The sequence below is a fragment of the Schistocerca piceifrons genome, chromosome 1 (assembly GCF_021461385.2).
Source record: "Schistocerca piceifrons isolate TAMUIC-IGC-003096 chromosome 1, iqSchPice1.1, whole genome shotgun sequence".
Lineage (NCBI taxonomy): Eukaryota > Metazoa > Arthropoda > Insecta > Orthoptera > Acrididae > Schistocerca > Schistocerca piceifrons.
Window position 1 is genome coordinate 540,368,613 of NC_060138.1, and position 19,545 is coordinate 540,388,157.

At 37.6% G+C, this 19,545-nt stretch overlaps 1 protein-coding gene across 1 annotated transcript in view; it reads right to left on the minus strand.

Moving 5' to 3' along the window:
* Positions 1-19,545, minus strand: part of LOC124747733 (CAD protein) — a 527,676-nt gene that overhangs the window by 279,469 nt on the left and 228,662 nt on the right. The window contains exons 16-19 of the mRNA XM_047248953.1: positions 16,070-16,288; positions 15,789-15,987; positions 11,622-11,773; positions 9,486-9,590 (exon numbers count right to left, since the gene is read on the minus strand). Of these exons, the coding sequence (XP_047104909.1) occupies positions 9,486-9,590; positions 11,622-11,773; positions 15,789-15,987; positions 16,070-16,288 (675 nt within the window). The remainder of the gene's footprint in view (positions 1-9,485; positions 9,591-11,621; positions 11,774-15,788; positions 15,988-16,069; positions 16,289-19,545) is intronic.

The window sequence follows — 19,545 nt, forward strand, 5'->3', positions numbered from 1 at the left end:
GGGGTAGTCTGAAAGGAGTGATAGATTATTCAGATCCCAGGAAATCGTGGAACTGTGTGTGTGTAGTGCGGGACGGCACTAGAAAATAATCAGTAGCTCAAAGGCTGTTCAACGTGAAGTTTCAGGACAGGACACAGAGACACACACAGAAAGACTAAGGGGAAAAGGGTTGAAATGGGCATAGAATAGGAAGGGAGGAAGAGGTGAGCTGGAATGTAAAGGAGGAGGAGAATAAATGGGAAGATAGAAAATTGCAAAGAAGATTGTTTCCATAAGATAGGCCTGCATCTGGCAATTGTTGGTGTCTTCTCATTTTCAATAATGAAAGTAAGAGGGGTCCTCAGAAGACCTATGTAACAAGATATCTGAGTGGAAATGTGACAGCAGATGAAGGTACAGCAAGTACAAAATAACAGACTACAAGAAGCTGGCTTGAACAATTATTTTCTTCAAGCCTGGCTGCCTTTTTTTTTTTTATCTTCGAATGAAGCTAGGTTAACAGTTTGGATGATTTTGCTAAAAAGCTGTACAATGTTAGAACAGCTTGTTTTATTATCCGTTAAAAGACAAATAATCCTGTCAGTTTCTGAACACATTGGTTATATAATCATCCATAATTACGTGGGAAAACATACTGTTAAGGCTAACTTGCTAGTAGTTCACATTGGTATTGGATTACTAACATGGATAAGTTTCATCCTTCCATTTTGTCACTCACTTTCCTGTTCCAATTTCTTTTTCAATTTCACTGGCTATAAATCTTCTACAAGAAATATATTTATGTTTCTGCACTTGGTGCTCATCTTTTATCTGAAAGTGTGTACATTTGCTTAGATTCAAATGAAAATTTATGGATGGAGAAGCATAAAAAACGTTGATCAATAAATGTAATTATATTGTCTTATAATCAGCAATATCTCTCAATATTATCATACTTTCTATTGCAGGTTATGTAAGATTACGGAGCATCAACATGCCTAACAAGCAACGCCGTGTGTCATATGATGTCATTGACAGTGGGAAGTCCGAGGAGCCAATATACGCAGAACACAATGATGTCTTAATAACTGAAAGAAATGATACAAGACAAACAGATATTGAGAACCACCCTCCTCCTCTTCCTCCTTTTCCACAGTCTCTACCTCTAGAAGTTGAAGATGAAACAATAAGTGAGACCAGTGCAAGTCATGATCAGTCAGCAGCTCTCACACCTGGTGAGCAAGTACTACAAGATTTGGAAAAACGGATTGAAGGTTTTCCAAATGCATCATTGGATACAAAACCAGAATTTTCTCATGTCCTACCACTACTTGAAGTTACAGAGACCACTAAGTTGAGATACCAACATGTTCTTGGTCCTCAGAATCCTGAACAAGTCTCTTCAGAAGTTGAGAACAGAACATCAGCACGTAGACCCAGCGGCACAGGGCGACCACTGCAGTACCGCCTACTACCCAGCACAAACATGAAACCTGCAAAATCACTTTCTGATTTAGACCACATAGGACAGAAACCAAATCGAACCCGATTGAGCCCACCCAGCAGTGAAAGCTCTGGTTATAAATCGATATCTCCACATCGTAGCAATCCAAGCAGCAGAGGAAGTGAATCAGATTACGGATACAGCACCATAACAGAACTGAAAACACCAAGGCCCGTTAATACACGTCGTTTAGGGCACATGCCAGAACAGACTTGTGGTATTCCAAGTGAATGTTTCATCAGAGTTGAAGTGCGAACAATTCAGACTGGGACTTACGATGACAGTGACTCTGAAAGTGATGGAATATACAGCAAGTCACATAATCCTCCACAACGAAGCAGGAAACTTTATGATGAGTTTTATTATTTGAATTCAACAATGTACATGGCAAGTTTTGCAGATATATTTGTTGAAAGAATATCAGAAACACTAGGATTCACAGCAGAGAATGTGGAACTAGCAGAAATGCAGGGTGATAAAATTTACTGTGATACAGTTAAAAACATAACAGAGAAAATAAAAATGAAGGTGCGAATGGACATTACACCTTCCATACACTGCAAATCATGGCCAGTGCAGGCTCTTGAGTGGCACCTGCGTAACCGAGTCTGTATACTTGACAGGAGCCAAAACTTGAAGTACACATGGCCAACTAGTGAAATGATAACAAATGTTACACGAATGGGTTACCATATTTTGCCTATAGGTTACACACCAACTCATGGTTCTAACAAAGAGAGTCACATAGAGTGGCAGATTGCCTTTCCAGAAGCTGAAAACTACTTAGAACAGTATCTTTCACATCCACAAATCTTTTGTTATTTGTTTACTTTAGCACTGCAAAAGAATTTTCTCGACCCACTAGTTAAGTCTGAACTAAAATTACTGCCTGCACATATTCGGTCAGTACTCTTCTGGGAATGTGAGAAAAATTACGCTATCTGGAAGGAAGACAGGCTTGGTGAATCACTTCTACGACTACTAACAGCAGTTTATGACTGTCTCAAAAGGCGGCGACTTCCAGATTATTTTCTCAAGAGTCATAATAAATTTGAAAGCATACCAGGTAGAAACTTGTCAAAAATTCAGGAGAAATTGCATTCCATCATGGAAAATCCTGTTAAATATGCACTCATTGCTGCTCGTAACTTATACTACATTTCTAAAGACCAGGATACATTCTACCCCAAATTTGATTTTGAAAAGCTGGACAAAATAATTTCAGCAGAAAACTATGCAAAACTTCTTAATCCTTTACTTGCCCAACCACCTAAACCGCAAGAACTAGTGCCAGAGGAAGATACCTCAGAAGAAGAGGAAGACGATGAAGGGTATGACCTTGACCGTCAATGGCATAAAGATGCACATAGGGACATTGAAGCTAAGAAGGCTGCACGCAGAATAACAAAAGCACCAAAAACTGTCGCAGAAACAATCAATGTTTCGGTAAGTTGACAAATACCAAACCAAGCAGTGACAACAATTCACAGGTCATGCACATGCATAATCACATTATGTATTTTTTGACTGTGTGTAATCATGTTACTTGTCCATCCATGTTATTTATTTACTTGACAAAACTGGTTTTGCTTTGGCTGACTGTGCTGAGGATACAAATTAATATGTCAACCCCAGAAGAACTCAAGACATTATCTTGGGACATTTCTGATAATGAAGAGTTGTGTAAGTTTATCAAGATACTTAATAATTCGAAATGTTTATCAGCTTTGAAACTTTCTGGCAGATTAAAACTGATTACCAGTATGAGGGAATGTTGTTGACACAATGACAATATGAGGAATCAGTTAGACCACTCTGACACACGTTTCTGTTTGCCGTGTAGCTCCCTGCAGCATAATCATGACAAAGGGAAAGATCCATTATGGTTTGAAATTCTAATGTCCCAAGTTGTGATGGCTGCCTGCATTCATTTCACTCTTTCTTGTGCAAGCAACTACTTTGCTAATTTACAAGCTAACACTGGCAATGCTGACTTTGATGCCATGTTGATGCTGGCATTCACAACCACCCTTACAAAAATGGAGAAAAATACTAGCCATTTCAAAATCAATGTTGGGGTTTCAAGACTTTTAGCATTTATTACATTCAGCTTACAATTAAGAATACATCAAATGAAAAAGCAACTCTAATGCTGTTGTCAGGATACCTGTCCACTTGCACTGTTTTCTGTGTGACCAGTGAACAGAAATCTGTGTGTTTACAGTTTGCAAGGACTGAATCTGTAGTTACAGTGCAATGTGTGTTCCATACTAAGTTCCATTGTAATTCTCCAAGTGATAACATCCATAGACGGTATCATGTGTTTGAAGACACTGGCTGTCTTTGCAAAGGGAAGAGTATTGGATGACCAAGAGTGAATGAAGAATGTGTTGAATGAGTGAGAAAGTCTTTCACACATAGCCCCAACAAACCAGTTTGGAAGGCTAGCCACGAATTAGCAATTCCGATGACTTAAGAAGAAATTTACAACTACGTACTTGTTGCCTGCAGTTGCTACAAACTCTAAATCCTACAGACTACGGTTTATGTGCCAACTTTGCAAACAATATGCTGATGCACTGTGTCATCTTCAGTGATGAATCGTTATTTCCCTAAGTGGAAATGTGAACACACATTATGTGCACATCTAAAGATCAGGAAATCCCAACAAGATTGTACAGCTGCAACAAGACTCCCCTAAATTGAACATTTTTTTGTATCATATCACGGTGGAAAGTTTATGGGCCTTTCTTTTTCTGTGAATCAACTGTAACTGGTGTTCCTTATCTTAATGCACTAGAGTCACAGCCTTTTCCTAAATTGGAATACTGAATCACGAAACATTATTTGGCAACACGATGGTGTACTGCTTTGCTGGCACAACTCAGTAAACATCTAGTTAAATAATGTTGTACCCAACCATTGGATTGGCCCCAAGATGCCAAATGGCGGAGCTCACTTTGCATGACCTCCACATTCATCTGATCTGACATCATGTGATTTTTACCTTTGGGGGTTCATAAAGGATCTTGTGTATGTGCCTCCACTACCAACTGTTCTACCAGATTTAAAGAAAAGGACTGAAGCAGTTGTTGCAACAATTACTCCAGGCACATTGGTCAGGGTTTTGGGAGAAGTCCCCAACTGACTTGGCTGCCATGTGCTGAATGGTATTCAAACTGAACACTTAAGAAAAACTGTTTGAGTTTCTCTTTCATTTGAGTTATTATTCATTTGAATGCAATAAATGCTATGAAGTCCTAAAACCCCAATGTCCAAATTGTAGTACTTATACTTACATCATTTCCCAGTCTTCCCTGATGAAATGCTCACCAATTGGTCTCCTCTTTTTTCATCCACTTCAAACAGACCAAGATCCAGTATTTTATACATTACTTCAACTCATCCTTTATCAAATCTGTAGTCTAGCAATCATCTTCTGCTGACTTAACTGTGTATGTACATCACACTTGTCTGGCATTTCCAAGTAAAATGTGGTGTCCACCATGGAATTGACATTTCCCTTTTCTTTAATGTTAGATTTACCAGATATTTCAACCAGTTGTGTGGTAGGATGGATACATTAACAGAAGATGGCTTCTGAAGCATAATCCACTGACCATTAGTAAAATCCTTAATGCAAGAACAGTAACTCACTCCATAGTCTGAAAACACTGTGCTATAGGGTAAACGGGGAAATTAATGAAATGCTTTGTTACAACATAAGAATGATTTGTATTTTAAGTAAGCTACTTAAAACAATGATATGTGGTACTGGTGCATAGCTTAATTACAAGTATGTTGAAAGCTACTCTCGCAAAGCTATCAAAGTAGAAAATGGATTTAATTGGCAGCTAAATAAATTGATAGCAGACAAAGAGAGAGAGAGAGAGAGAGAGAGAGAGAGAGAGAGAGAGAGAGAGAGAGAGAGAGAGAGATTTTTAGGACTTCACATTAAATTTAATGTGCATCTTGCACATTCAAGTGCATCAATGTGTAAATAACTTTTGCACATTTTTTGCTTACCTTTCTCAAATCTACATAAAGCAATTTAATTTTTAATTACTTTGTATTTACCCCTTCACAACCACAATCATGATAGCTTTGGATTAAATGTCCTCTACCAAGACACCAAGATATATGTTCTGTCAAGTTCCATATAACACAGGCCAACGAAAAATTGCTTTTGAAAAACTTTTTTACTTTGATAGCTGATCTTTATAGATTTTTACAAGCTGAATCCAAATCTAGCCTTAATTTTTTTTTATATCACCCATAGTTTTTGAGCAATATGCTTTTTATTATATAGTATAAAAATACTGTGCTGTAGGGTAAATGGGGAAATTAATGAAATGCTTTGTTACAACATAAGAATGATTTGTATTTTAAGTAAGCTACTTAAAACAATGATATGTGGTAATAGAGGTTTCACTTGTCAGCTGGAAGTGGTTTGTATTTTCTCTCTCTTTTTCTTTGAAGCTTCTTGTGTAGTTTTTTCTATAATGAGTCACTTGCTGAACTTTTTGGTGAAGTGACAAACAGTAGTCCATCATGTTGGTGTTCCAGTGGCCTTGGTAGCCTTTTACCATCACTTTAATGTCCTGGTGAAAAATGCTCTTCTTGCTCCTCGCTAACATCTCCTATATTGTCTGGGAAGTAATCAAGGTGACTGTTCAAAAAGTGAACTTTCAGGCTCATTAAACACCCTAAAGTTTTAAACTTCTTTAACATTTTGGCTGCAAGAGAAACATATTCTGGGTCTCTTTCATGCCCTAAGAACTTTGTAACAACTTGCTTGAATGATACCCATGCTTCTTTCTCATTTAAGGTCAGTGTGGTTTCAAAGTTAACATCAAACATCAATTTTCTAATGTCAAGTCTGACTAACACGTCTTCTTTTAATTTAGCTTCTGAAAGGTGTGGAAACTTTTGGCAGAGATACTTAAAACATGGTCCATCTTTAAGCAAACCCATTACAAAGTGTTTCATCAGGCCTAACTTTATATGTAGAGGTGCTAGGAGTATGTTTTTTAGATCTACAAGGTTTTTGCATAGAATATTCTTCGCACCAGGTTTTAAAGACTCCCTCACAGGCAAGTTCTTTCTGCACCAGTGGTGATCCCTAGCCCTACTGTCCCATCACACAAGAAATATGGAAATTTGGTAACGCCACCTTGCTGACAAGGAACATGCATGTTACTTTTAGATCACCACATATCGTCCAATCATGAGCAAAATACCCTATTTTATTTAGCACTATTTCTAGGTTTTAATAGCTTTCTTTCGTATGTACAGAATGTCTAACAGGTATAGATTCATACATTTTACCAGCCTTTGAACTAGTTTTGGATGAATCAATAAACAGCCTCCAGTCTTCCTTTTCGTATTCAATACCAAACTCATTCATGAGACTGGGAATGTCTGAGCAGTAAACTAAATCTTGTTGAGAATATTGGAAAATTGCTGCTCTCTCTCTTTCTGTACATGTCTATGCTGGTTCCTACTGCCAATAAGTTCCTTTCCTTCAATCTACAGCCAAGCAGTTCAGCTTTTTCTTTCGTTAAGCCCAGATCCCTAACCAAATCGTTACGCTTTGAGTAACCAATTTGTGCTCTAGACTTTCTGTATTACAATGGAATTCATCATCTGGTTCATTTAAATCACACTGCACATCAGAAAATACTTTTGTTGGAATAGAATTTAAGACATCTGGTGGTTCAGGAACCGGCAAATCTACACCATGCCCTACTTGTCGGATGGCAGACGGAACGTTAAGATAGCTTATTACCTTCTTGTTTTCCGAATTATGACCAGTAATATCAACACTGCAAAAGTAGATATCATCAGAATTATTTCTCGGCTCCTTCCATATCATAGGAACAACAGATCTAAAGGCTTTTTTCTCCTTTTTGGACCATTTTCTCAGATCTTGAACACACACATAACATACCTTAAGCGGCGCCCAAGATTTATCTTTATCACCAAGTTTAGATAAAAAGTGTAACCTTTTTCACGAAGTCTGTAATGTTTCTTTGGCGTTTTTTAATCACAAATTCACCACAAAAGCAGAGTTTTTACAACCACGATTAGACATCATACTGAGCACATGTACAGGAAACAGCAAAGTGATGTTTGGTTGACAGTGAACAAAACACCATCTGTTAACACAAAAATAGATGGTTCAAATGGCTCTAAGCACTATGGGACCTAACATCCGGGGTCATCAGTCTCCTAGACTTAGAACTACTTAAACCTAACTAACCTAAGGACAGCACACACATCCATGCCCGAGGCAGGATTTGAAACTGCGACCGTAGCAGCAGCGCAGTTCCGGACTGAAGCACCTAGAATCTCTCAGCCACAGCGGCCAGCACAAATATAGAATCGACCTTTTTTAGCTAGCAAATGTTTTTCAGCAGTGCTACCAATGTCATCTACATTCATTACATCTCCTTTTTAAATTATTTTAACTATATAAAAGCTGTTAAATTCTTTTAAAAAATCACTTAATATAATAAATTTAACTGTAAAATGTGAAGAAGTGGTGGGTGGTACAGTTTTTTAAGCATCATATTTGGATTTTCCACCCTAAAAAAACCACAAGAATAAGGTATTTTCAGCAAAAAAGTTTTTCCATTGTTGGCCTATGTAATTAATTTGCTCTTTACACAGCAGCAGCCTGTGTCAGATTTTGACAAAATAGCACTCACATTTAAATCTTACTCTGTGTATAAGGTCTAGGTGACTGTGACATGTTTTCAGCAGCTGTCACTGTATATATCATACTGATTAGCAAATTATTAGTTTTTTTTATCTGAGATAATTTATAATATCAGAATTTCTAAATATATGAAAGCGCTCATATTCACTGCTTTGATGTCTTCTGCAACTATATCCCAATAACCTGTAATAATCACTCACAAAGACACTTCACAAATTTTAATGCTATTTCAGATGCTCATTTCATAATATGAAGGACTTATGTACCCTCAACCTAAAACTAATTTTTATTCATTTATTTTTTTGCAGATACATCCTCAAAAGAATGATCCAATGAGGAGTAAATTAGTACTGGAGTTATTCATCCCTCATTTTATTGAGATGGCCAACTACAGCAACAAATACAGATCACATCAGCAGGCTATATTTTATCTCAAACATGCTGAACGGCTTACAAGACTGCTTGCAGAACAACCAGCAGCTAACAAGACAGATATTGAAATGCTTATGACACAGATCAAGTCAGCACAACAGGCCACGAGAGCTAGTGAGAGATACAGCCTGAAGCTACTGTGGCCTACCACTAAACCACCTAATGAAAGTAGCACAGACAAGTCACCAACATTCACAAGAAGACGGACAACACAGGAGATAACAATTGTAGATGTGCATCAAAGACCAAAGCGTGTTGTATCAATTGAACTACCAAACGATGTTTCTGAATCCATTGATCTGTAGAAATCTGAACTATTGGCAATTTTTTCTTGACATCTATGTTAAGATGTTTTACAATTGTTATATTTAAAAAAATTCCCCTCTGTCCTGTTAGTGGTATTGCCTATGCAGTAAATAATCTGTGATAATTTTGTAATATTGTAGGCAAGCAATCCAACAGAGGAAAATGACAGTATGAAAATCTCCAAATGTTTGTGCTTTATGACACACTCATTTGTTCATAAAAAAAATACCTTCTTCAGTTCTAACAACATTAATTTAGAAATTTATTTTGTTTACAGAATTCATTACTTCCTAATAGGATAGTAGCTCACATATATGCTAGAGTCCAAGAAAAGTGTTTTTATAGGCTTAGAATGTAGTCACTGTATTCCATTTATAATTTATATTAGCCTTTAACTGTGTACTGTTATTTCAGAGAGAACTGTGCACTTTTGCCAAGAACTCAAATACAGTGACAAAAGTAATTAGTAGGACTTAGTATCATAAGAATCTCATTAAATCATTACTATATAATTATTTTTTAAATATGATCATTTGTACTTACATCTACACCATGTTCCATGTAGAAGTCAGCTGTTCCCATACTAGCATAGAGTTTGTAACCCATATTCTGGAGAGCCTGGACACTGGGTAATAGCTCCATTTTGTGCTGAAAATAAATATAGACTATTGTTTCTCTATTGTAAATACTCGAAAATAAACAGATTAGTTCATTTACACTTATTTTTGTGTTTGTTATCATAGTTCCTTCAAATTCAATGAAGTGCAGCTATTATTCACAGAATTCTCTCTGCTTTACTCAGTTCATATAACATTTGAAAACATTCTTGCAAACAATTTTACGTGGAACAATTCAGATAACTGGAAATGAAGGTAGGGGCAGGGAGGAGAGGAGGCACAATCTTTGACAAACTAGTCAAGATTTTATAAAGATAATGAGACTTACCAAACAAAAGCGCTGGCGGGTCGATAGACACACAAACAAAAGCGCTGGCGGGTCGATAGACACACAAACAAAAGCGCTGGCGGGTCGATAGACACACAAACAAAAGCGCTGGCGGGTCGATAGACACACAAACAAAAGCGCTGGCGGGTCGATAGACACACAAACAAAAGCGCTGGCGGGTCGATAGACACACAAACAAAAGCGCTGGCGGGTCGATAGACACACAAACAAATACAAGCATACACACAAAATTCTAGCTTTCGCAACCAACGGTTGCTTCATCAGGAAAGAGGGAAGGAGAGGGAAAGACGAAAGGATGTGGGTTTTAAGGGAGAGGGTAAGGAGTCATTCCAATCCCGGGAGCGGAAAGACTTACCTTAGGAGGGGAAAAGGACAGGTATACACTCACATATCCATCCACACATACACAGACACAAGCAGTCTGCTTGTGTCTGTGTATGTGCGGATGGATATATGTGTGTATGCGAGTGTATACCTGTCCTTTTTCCCCCCTAAGGTAAGTCTTTCCGCTCCCGGGATTGGAATGACTCCTTACCCTCTCCCTTAAAACCCACATCCTTTCGTCTTTCCCTCTCCTTCCCTCTTTCCTGATGAAGCAACCGTTGGTTGCGAAAGCTAGAATTTTGTGTGTATGTTTGTGTTTGTTTGTGTGTCTATCGACCTGCCAGCGCTTTTGTTTGGTAAGTCTCATTATCTTTGTTTTTAGATATATTTTTCCCACGTGGAATGTTTCCCTGTATTATAGTCAAGATTTTAATAATAAATGGAGTTTTATCCTGAGTTCTTATGGCTAGGAATAAAGGAAAATAGTCAAGGAACATAAAAAGTCTGAAGGATGAATGTGGATCCGGTTTAACTGAAGCATGGTTAAGGAGGGTGCGCACGCGCGTACATGTGCACACCTGTAAGAGCTCGCGCACACATGCATGAGACCAAATGTAGAAATTGTTCATGGATGTTACTTATCAGTTTCATAATGCTGACTGTGTGTTTATGTCTGGAAGACTTCTCATGTTTTGTTGTTATAGTACTGCAGGAAAGGAACACTTGTAGCACTGAAATGAACCTTGGTCAAAAATTTGAGAACATTTAAGTTAAATAACATATGGCAACTTATTAGTTAAAAACAATAACTCAGAGCTAAGCACACAGGAATTTATCTACAAAAATTTAAAAATTAAAAGAGAATTTTCTCTCATTGAAAGGAACTAAGGATACCCTCATTTAATACTGTTCAAACCGGATCATTTTCACTTTGTGTATATTTCCTGCACCATGGACCCTTAGCAAATTTTGTTACTGGGACAGGCAATAATTTACTCTGATTGTCCTCTGAGGGAAGTATTAGCCTGTAACAGTCGAGCGGCAGACAGGAACATATTGATACTGCTTACTACAGCTCAACTATGAAACTTGTCAACAGTTCACAAGGACAAGGAAAGTAGCTGCTGACGAAAACTAATGTAGGTGTACCATTAATAAAGACTTACTGAAACTCAAGTTTAGATGCAAACAATTGCAGTTTAAGTAGCACACAAGTCTTAATTGCATTGTTAGTCATTTCTGCTGAACGCAGTGCAATTTTATTTGCGAGGCAACAAGAGTGTATTTCACCATTTCATTTATACAATCCTGACTTCTGTTGCCAATTTCTGTTTTGTGAAATCAGAGTCAAGAACCTGGAACTTGGCACTTTTGTTTGACAAATAATACCTTGAAGCTGCCCACAGAAAGAAGTATTGCATTCTTAGGGATTTGGAACCCAGTGCTCAGCATGGCTTTCAAGTATGCCTCATATCTGTTTTCACCAAAGCAAGCCACTTCCCCAGTTGAAGCCATCTCAACACCCAACATAACATCTGCACCTGAAATACAACAACACATTCTGTCAAGGCACCTGACCTCTGCATACACTTAAATATTTAAATTAAAGTTAAAAATACATACACACAGGTTACTAGGAATAAGTTAACACAAGTCCAGGCTAATATTAATTTACAGTTTCTAATCGGCATTCTGAATGAAAGATTGTACAAAATATGAAACTTCCTGGCAGATTAAAACTGTGCGCTGGACCAAACGCAGGAGAGCTTCTGTAAAGTTTGGAAGGCAGGAGACGAGGTACTGGCAGAAGTAAAGCTGTGTGGACGGGGCGTGAGTCGTGCTTGGGTAGCTCAGTTGGTTAGAGCACTTGCCCGCGAAAGGCAAAGGTCCCAAGTTCGAATCTCGGTCCGGCACACAGTTTTAATCTGCCATGAAGTTTCATATCAGCGCACACTCCACTGCAGAGTGAAAATCTCATTTTGTACAAAATATGCCTTTTCCAGTGTGGTCAATAAACTAAATTATAAATCTGTCACTGGTATTTTATACAAACTACAATCACCCACACTGAAAATAGTTATTGCTATTCCTGTCACTGCATGCATATAAAGAAGCTATGGAACTATTGTATGGCATTGACAGCACACAACTTTAACAGCTCCCTTAAGATCTTTTTTCCGAATGATATGATACTGTGCCAGTAATATGTTGTTTGTGTGCAAAATAGTATCATCATAATTTACACCTGGTTTGAGAATGATGAAAGGAGGCTGTCTGTATATGTGAAACAGACCTGGAGGCAACAGAAGGTTTCAAATTCATTATATACTGGTAAGAGAGAGATTCCAGAATCATAATTTAAATTGTAAGACATTTCCAGGCGCAGATGAGGACTCTGACCACAATTTATTGGTTATGAACCATAGATTAAAACTGAAGGAATTGCAAAAAGGTATGAAATTAAGGAGATGGGATCTACATAAGTTAAAACATCCAAAGGTTACTGAGAGATTCAGAGGGAGCATGAGTCAATATCTGACTAGAACAGGGGAAAAGAATATGGACGAAGATGATTGGGTAGCTTTGGGAAATGACAGTGAAGGCAGCAGGGGATCAAACAGGTAAATGAAGCAGGTGAAGGAATACAGACATCTAAAAAATGAGACTGACAGCAAGAGCAAAATAGCTAAGCATGAATTGCACAAATGTAAGGATTCAGAAGCATATAGCACTAGGGTCTTTGGAGAACAGAGAAGCATCTGCACGAATATCAATAGGTCAGATGGAAAACCAGTCCTAAGCAAAAAGAGAAAGCTGAATGGTGGAAGGAGTATATAGAGGGTCTACACAAGAGAGAAGAACTGGAAGGCAATATTTTACAGAAATGGAAGAGGACTTGATTGAAAATGAGATGGGAGATATGATACTGCAAGAAGAATTTGACAGAGCACTGAAAGACCAGAGATGAAACAAGGCCCTGGGAGTTGTTGACATTCCGACAGAACTACTGATAGCCTTGACAGAGCCAGCCACAAGACGTATGAGATGGGCTAAATACCCTTGGACTTCAAGAAGCATGTAATAATTTCAGTTCCAAAGAAATCAGTTGCTGACAGGTGTGAAAACTACTGAACTATTAGTTTAATAACTCATGGCTGCAAAATACTAACACAAATTCTTTACAGACGAATGGAAAAACTGGTAGAAGCTTAGCTCGGGGAAGATCAGTTTGGATTCCGTAAAAATGTTGGAATACGTGAGGCAACACTGACCCTACAACTTCTCTTAGACTATAGGTTAAAGAAAGGCATTTGTAAACTTAGAGAAAACTTTTGACAGTACTGACTGGAACACTCTCTCTGAAATTATGAAGGTAGCAGAGGTAAAATACTGGGAGTGAAAGGCTATTTAGAACTTGTACAGAAACCAGATGACAGTTATAGGAGTTGAGGGTCATGAAAAGGAAGCAGTGGTTAAGAAGGGAGTGAGACAGTGTTGCAGCCTATCTGCACTGTTATTACATCTGTCACTGAGCATGGAATAAAGGAAACCGAAGAAACATTTAGAGTAGGAATTGAAGTTCAGGGGGGAGAAATAAAAACTTTGAGGTCCACCAATGTCATTGTAATTTTGTCAGAGACAGCAAATAACTAGGAAGAGCAGTTTAACAGAATGGAAGTGTCTTGAAAGCAGGATGTAAAATGAACAACAACAGCAGCAGCAGCAGCAGCAAAACAAGGATAATAGGATGTAGTCAAATTAAATCAGGTGATGGAGGAATTAGACCAGGAAATGAGACACACAAAAGTAAAGAGGATATAAAATATAGATTGGCAATGACAATAAACGCATTTCCATTGAAGAGAAATTTATTAACACCGAGTATAGATTTAAGTGTTAGGAAGTCTTTTCCGAAGCTATTTGTCAAGTTGTAGCCACATGTGGAAGTGAAACATGGACATTAAACAGTTCAGATGAGAAAACAATAGAAACTTTCGAAATGTGGTGCTACAGAAGAATGCTAAAGATTAGATGGGTAGATCACTTAACAAATGAGGAGGTACTGAATAGAATTGGGGAGTCAAGAAATTTGTGGCACAGCTTAACTCAAAGGAGACATCAAGCAATAGCCAATTTAGTATTGGTGGGGAAGTTGGGGGGGGGGGGGGGGGGTAGAAATCTTAGAGGTGAACAAGAGATGAATACAGCAAGCAGATTCAGAAGGATGTAGGTTGCAGTAGTTATTCAGAGTTGGAGAAGCTTGCACAGTAACATGGAGAGCTGCATCAAACTAGTCTTTGGACAGAAGACCACAACAATAGCAACATCTGCCTGAAGTTCATAGATCCATACAACATCTGCATAAAAGATTTAAGAGCAGTTAACAACAGTAGCCTTTGAAGTCTACATGCAGCTGAACAGTCTCACTTTTTGATATTTATTGGGACTCTAGAATCAACCTGATATTCATCTCTGTTAAAACATGTGTGGCGTAAGTAGTCTTCGTAGTTTACAAATAATGTAATTTTTTGTGATACAAAGCCAGTTGTACATGCTTTGACATTTATGTAGCAATTTATTGTAGTGAATAAACAGAGCAAAATGTGTAACTAGAACAAATATTTTTGAAAGAAGTAGTTTTTCCCTCCATTGAACATAGTTTTGTTTTGCTGTAACTTAAGTGTCACTACACACATACAGTCTTTAGTTTCTTCACTTCTATCATCTTTAGAAGATTGAAAATAGATTTAAGTATGAGAGTTTAACAAATAAACTGCATTAAGTGACACTAGCTATTCATTTAATTTTTGTTGTGTGTAGGGCTGATACAAGTGCACTTTTTTTCAAAGATACTGCAAGACACATCAGTTTAAAAATATTGTCATTAATAGTGGATATAAGAAAAACTGGGAATGATACAACAATACCCTTCGAAAATATACTGATGAATGTAAAGCATTTTAAGAATTTTCTTGACAGCACTATCACAGTGATGAATTTACTAGAAGATGACTTTTAGACTTTCTATACTAATTTTATTAATTCATAACTAGTTTCAAATGTCAAATTGTCAAAACAACAAGATAGCATTTCTTAATCAACACAAATAGGAGATGCAAATTTAAAGACATTGCTATTTCAAAATGTATGGCATAGTTCTATATTGCATGATCACAAAATTGTTTGAGAATGGCCATTGCGGCTTAAACTAGTTGCAAACTAGTAACATTATTATAACGAAAGTGTATATTTCTACCTGCTTTTAAGAACATTGTAAAGTTTGATTCTGTTTTTTACATGACTGAATAAAGAAGATATTCTACTGAAATTGACATGATAGACACAGGAAGGGAAGAAACTGTGTAAAAAAAATGTTTAAAGGTGAAAAATACGGCTTATGGAATGGCAGATTAATGACAGAGCTACTAATTAAATAAATTTGAAATGACAGGCCTGAGAAGCTTTGTTACTAAATCTTGAGCTTTTAACAGTTCCTAATCCATGGTTGCAACAAAAGTTCTACTTCTCTATTGTGTCTACATTAAAGTTTCCTACCTGCCAACCGGGAAAAGGAAAATTGTGGCACTTTGACACCAACTTTGCCACATCCTCTTAACACATCAACAGGCTCTACTTGTTCTCCTATGATTACTCGAGTTGCCATGGCCACAAAATCGTAGTCCAATGTTTTAGATACAAATGGAAATGACCTTGAAACTCTAACATTGCATTCTATTACTTTCAGCTCATTGTCCTGAAATTAAACAAAGCAAAACTAAGCCATGAACAACAATCTGAATAGGAAGAATGTAAGATCAAAATGTTTAAAAGCATACCTTTGCTATGAGTTGCATGTTAAATGGTCCAGTAACCTCAAGAGAACCAGCAACCGAGCGCGCTATATTCATTATTTTAGACAGTGTCTGAGGATTTATATCTTGAGGTGGTGTAACAAGTGTTGCATCACCAGAATGGACACCAGCATTTTCCACATGTTCAGATACTGCAAGGCATAGGATGATACCATCATATGCAACACCATCAACATCAATCTCCTGTTAAATAATAAGAAGATTGTAATACGCTTTGTCCCAGGATTTCATGCGGATGCAAAATAACTATCTCAACTCAACCCTTCAAATACAGCCTCTAATTGCTTCAGTACCTATCAGCATTCTTCCAGTCACTGTGAAGATTCCACAAAAAATACAAGTGAGTAAAATAATGTACACACACTTCACTTTACAGTATAACTCTAAGAATGAGGGAATGATGATTAGGTGATTGTGTCATAGAAAATATTGGCTGATCCATGTGGCCGTAACGGCACTAAATAGTTCGTATGTTGACAGTAAAATGATCGTGCAAATTTACTGATTTGTGCAGCATACTCATTTTGTGGTAATCTCATCTAAGCAGATAACCAGGTCTGGAAATAAGCTCTCAACAAGCTTAATAGTTGGTAGTACTGGTGATACAGCCAATAGCCCTGACTTGTAGAAATGAGTTGAACACAGTGTTTGACCATTTCACATACTTCTGACAGAAATAAACAAAATAAACAACCTTTTGATTATGGGGACACTGTTACCCACAAAGGTCATGTTTAGGTGCTACTTACATCATTTAGACCTCTTTGTGCATTATCTGGGAGTGATTCTAGGCAAGAAACAACTGCATCACCACTAAAATGTGGATGCTTATTTTATAGTAGTTAATGAACAGAATTAAGGGATGAGAATGGGTTTTTCCTAGCTTGTTTCACTTCTAGCTTTTCCCCCACTGTTATATGAAGACAGCTACAGAGAACTAGTTGGACTAGGAGCACATTATGAAGAAAATTAAAATGGCATACATCGTCAGTTCAGTAGTAAACATGAGATAGAAATTACAGAAGAATGAAGAGAAAGTACATATGTGCTAATCTTAAAACACAACATACAACCTTATAATTACATGTAAGACTAATGTTATTAATGAGGAATCGAGAAGAAATCTTGGGGAACACATTTTTGCCCATATCCCACTTACACGGGGTTTCCTTGATGGAATGTTTCAGTGTGACATACTTGTTGCATCATTTGTGTTCATTGTTGTACTGTTGTATCATCAAGGCAACTCAGAAAATATAAATTGGGTAGTTAGTTATATGCTCATTAGTTTTACTATGGCTGGTCACTGTCCGCATCTAACCGAAAATTTAGCATTTTGTTCTGGTGAGGGTACACAGGCTCAATATGTTTTAAGAATGAAAACAAATACAATCCAGTGGTGTACTCTGTGTCACGTATTGTATCTGAGCTTACACGCACATATGAGAATGATGTGTGCCATTACATATGTACTGGCTATTTAGTCAAATATGATGTGAAACTTGAGGCATGTGGTAAGTGCTGGTGGTTGAAATTAACTAATAGCAGAGACAATAAATAGATACAGCCTGCTTGAGCCATGTTTTTGTTGTTAGAACAAAGTAATGCATCATCTGGGATTCCTATGTAAATAACACTCGGTAAATGATGTTTAAGAAGTTACAGTACATCAGAAGCGGAAAGGAATATATACGATGGATAGTATATTTCAATACAGATCCAAGCTGATCATGTTCTCAGTGTCAGAAAAAAAAATTAAATTTGGCTGCTGTGTAAGTTAAAAGAGAAAGAGTAAGATGAGGTGTGTAAGAAAAGTAATGAGATTGATTTTTTTATCTACCAAGTTGTTTTTTTTTCCCAGACAACAATATTGTCTCCTTCAAAGTAGATCCCATCAGTAGCTACACACTGGCAAAGATGTCATCCCCAGTCTTGATAGCAGTGCTGCAAGGTGTCAAATGGTAGCGCCCTCGACCTGTCTGTCACATTCTTTTGAATGTTCTCCAGACTTCCAAAATTATGTCCTTTTAAGACATTTTTCAATTTCAGTAAGAGACGAAGTCAGAAGGACTCTGATCAGGTGAATAGAGACCCTTTTGAACAACAGGAATCCCTTTTGATGTCATGTGGCATAGGTTATACAATACCTACTTATCTGCGATGTCTAGACTCACTCAATTCACCATTTTTCTAAACCTTTCAAGGGCATCTTTGTAAAACTCTTTGCTGACTGTTTGCTCTGGAGGAACAAATTCTTTGTGCACGATACTTCTACTGTCCAAAAATGTAATCAGCATTGTTTTGATCTTTGACTTGCTCATTTGAGTTATTTTTGGTCAAGGAGATGTCTCAGAGTGGCACTCCTCACTTTGCCCTTAGTTAGCCATTTTGTCTCGGAATCGTACTAAAAAAATCCAGGATTAATCATCTGTGATCACATGACTGAATGATTTGTGGTCATTGGCAATCCTCTTAAGGAGATCAATGCACACATGTCTTTGGATGTCCTCCTGCTCAGTTGTGAGGTTTTTTGGCACAAACCTTTCACATGTGCAAAACTTGGGTCAAAATGCAATGTTTGGTGAAAGTGTTTGCGTAACAGTTAACCCACCATCCTTATTGTTGAACAATTGTTTGATCTCTCAAGAGCATGCATGTATTTGACATTTTCATCCGTTTTTGAAGCTGGATGTCTGCCTTGGCAAGGTTCATCTCCAACATGTTCGCAGCCTTCCAGAAATAATTTCTGCCAGTGAAGGACTTGTGCTCTTGATACAGAATGCTCCCTGTGGACCTATTTCAACTTTTCAAAGGTCACACTTGCAGATTCCCCAAGTCTTGTGTTAAATTTAATGGTGTAACTTTGATCTAAATTGCACTGTTCTATAACCGTGACCACAACAAAAAGACACAATTTCACTGATGCCACTCTAAAAAATCACATGAATGCTGCACAGAGCCGAAACTATGACTGAGCATCTGGTAGGGTGGAATAAACCAGTCTACACAAGTAGAACACATCACTGCCAGATAACCTGCAATGTTGTCAGTCTCATTACTCTTCTTACACACCTTGCAATTACACTCAGGTCAAATGTTGAGAAGGGAAGCAGTGATTTGCCAAAAACAAGGTATCCTGTCACACATGATCATCCAAAGAAGCCCTTTTTTAGTTGTTAATCCTAAGACTCTCAGCAGTTAACTGGTATATGGCAGTTTACTGGTATACACCTAACAGTGTGTGGTACCAATGTCCAGTCCCCCTTTCCCCGGTCCTTTTACAAATGGCTTGTGGTAAGAATAATTCTCAGTAAACCTCTGTATTAGCTCTAATTCCTTGACTTTTCTCACTGTGGTCATTTCGCGAGATTTATATGGGAGAAAGTAACACATTGCCCAACACTTCCCAGAACATATTTTCATGGAATCTGAATAGTAAA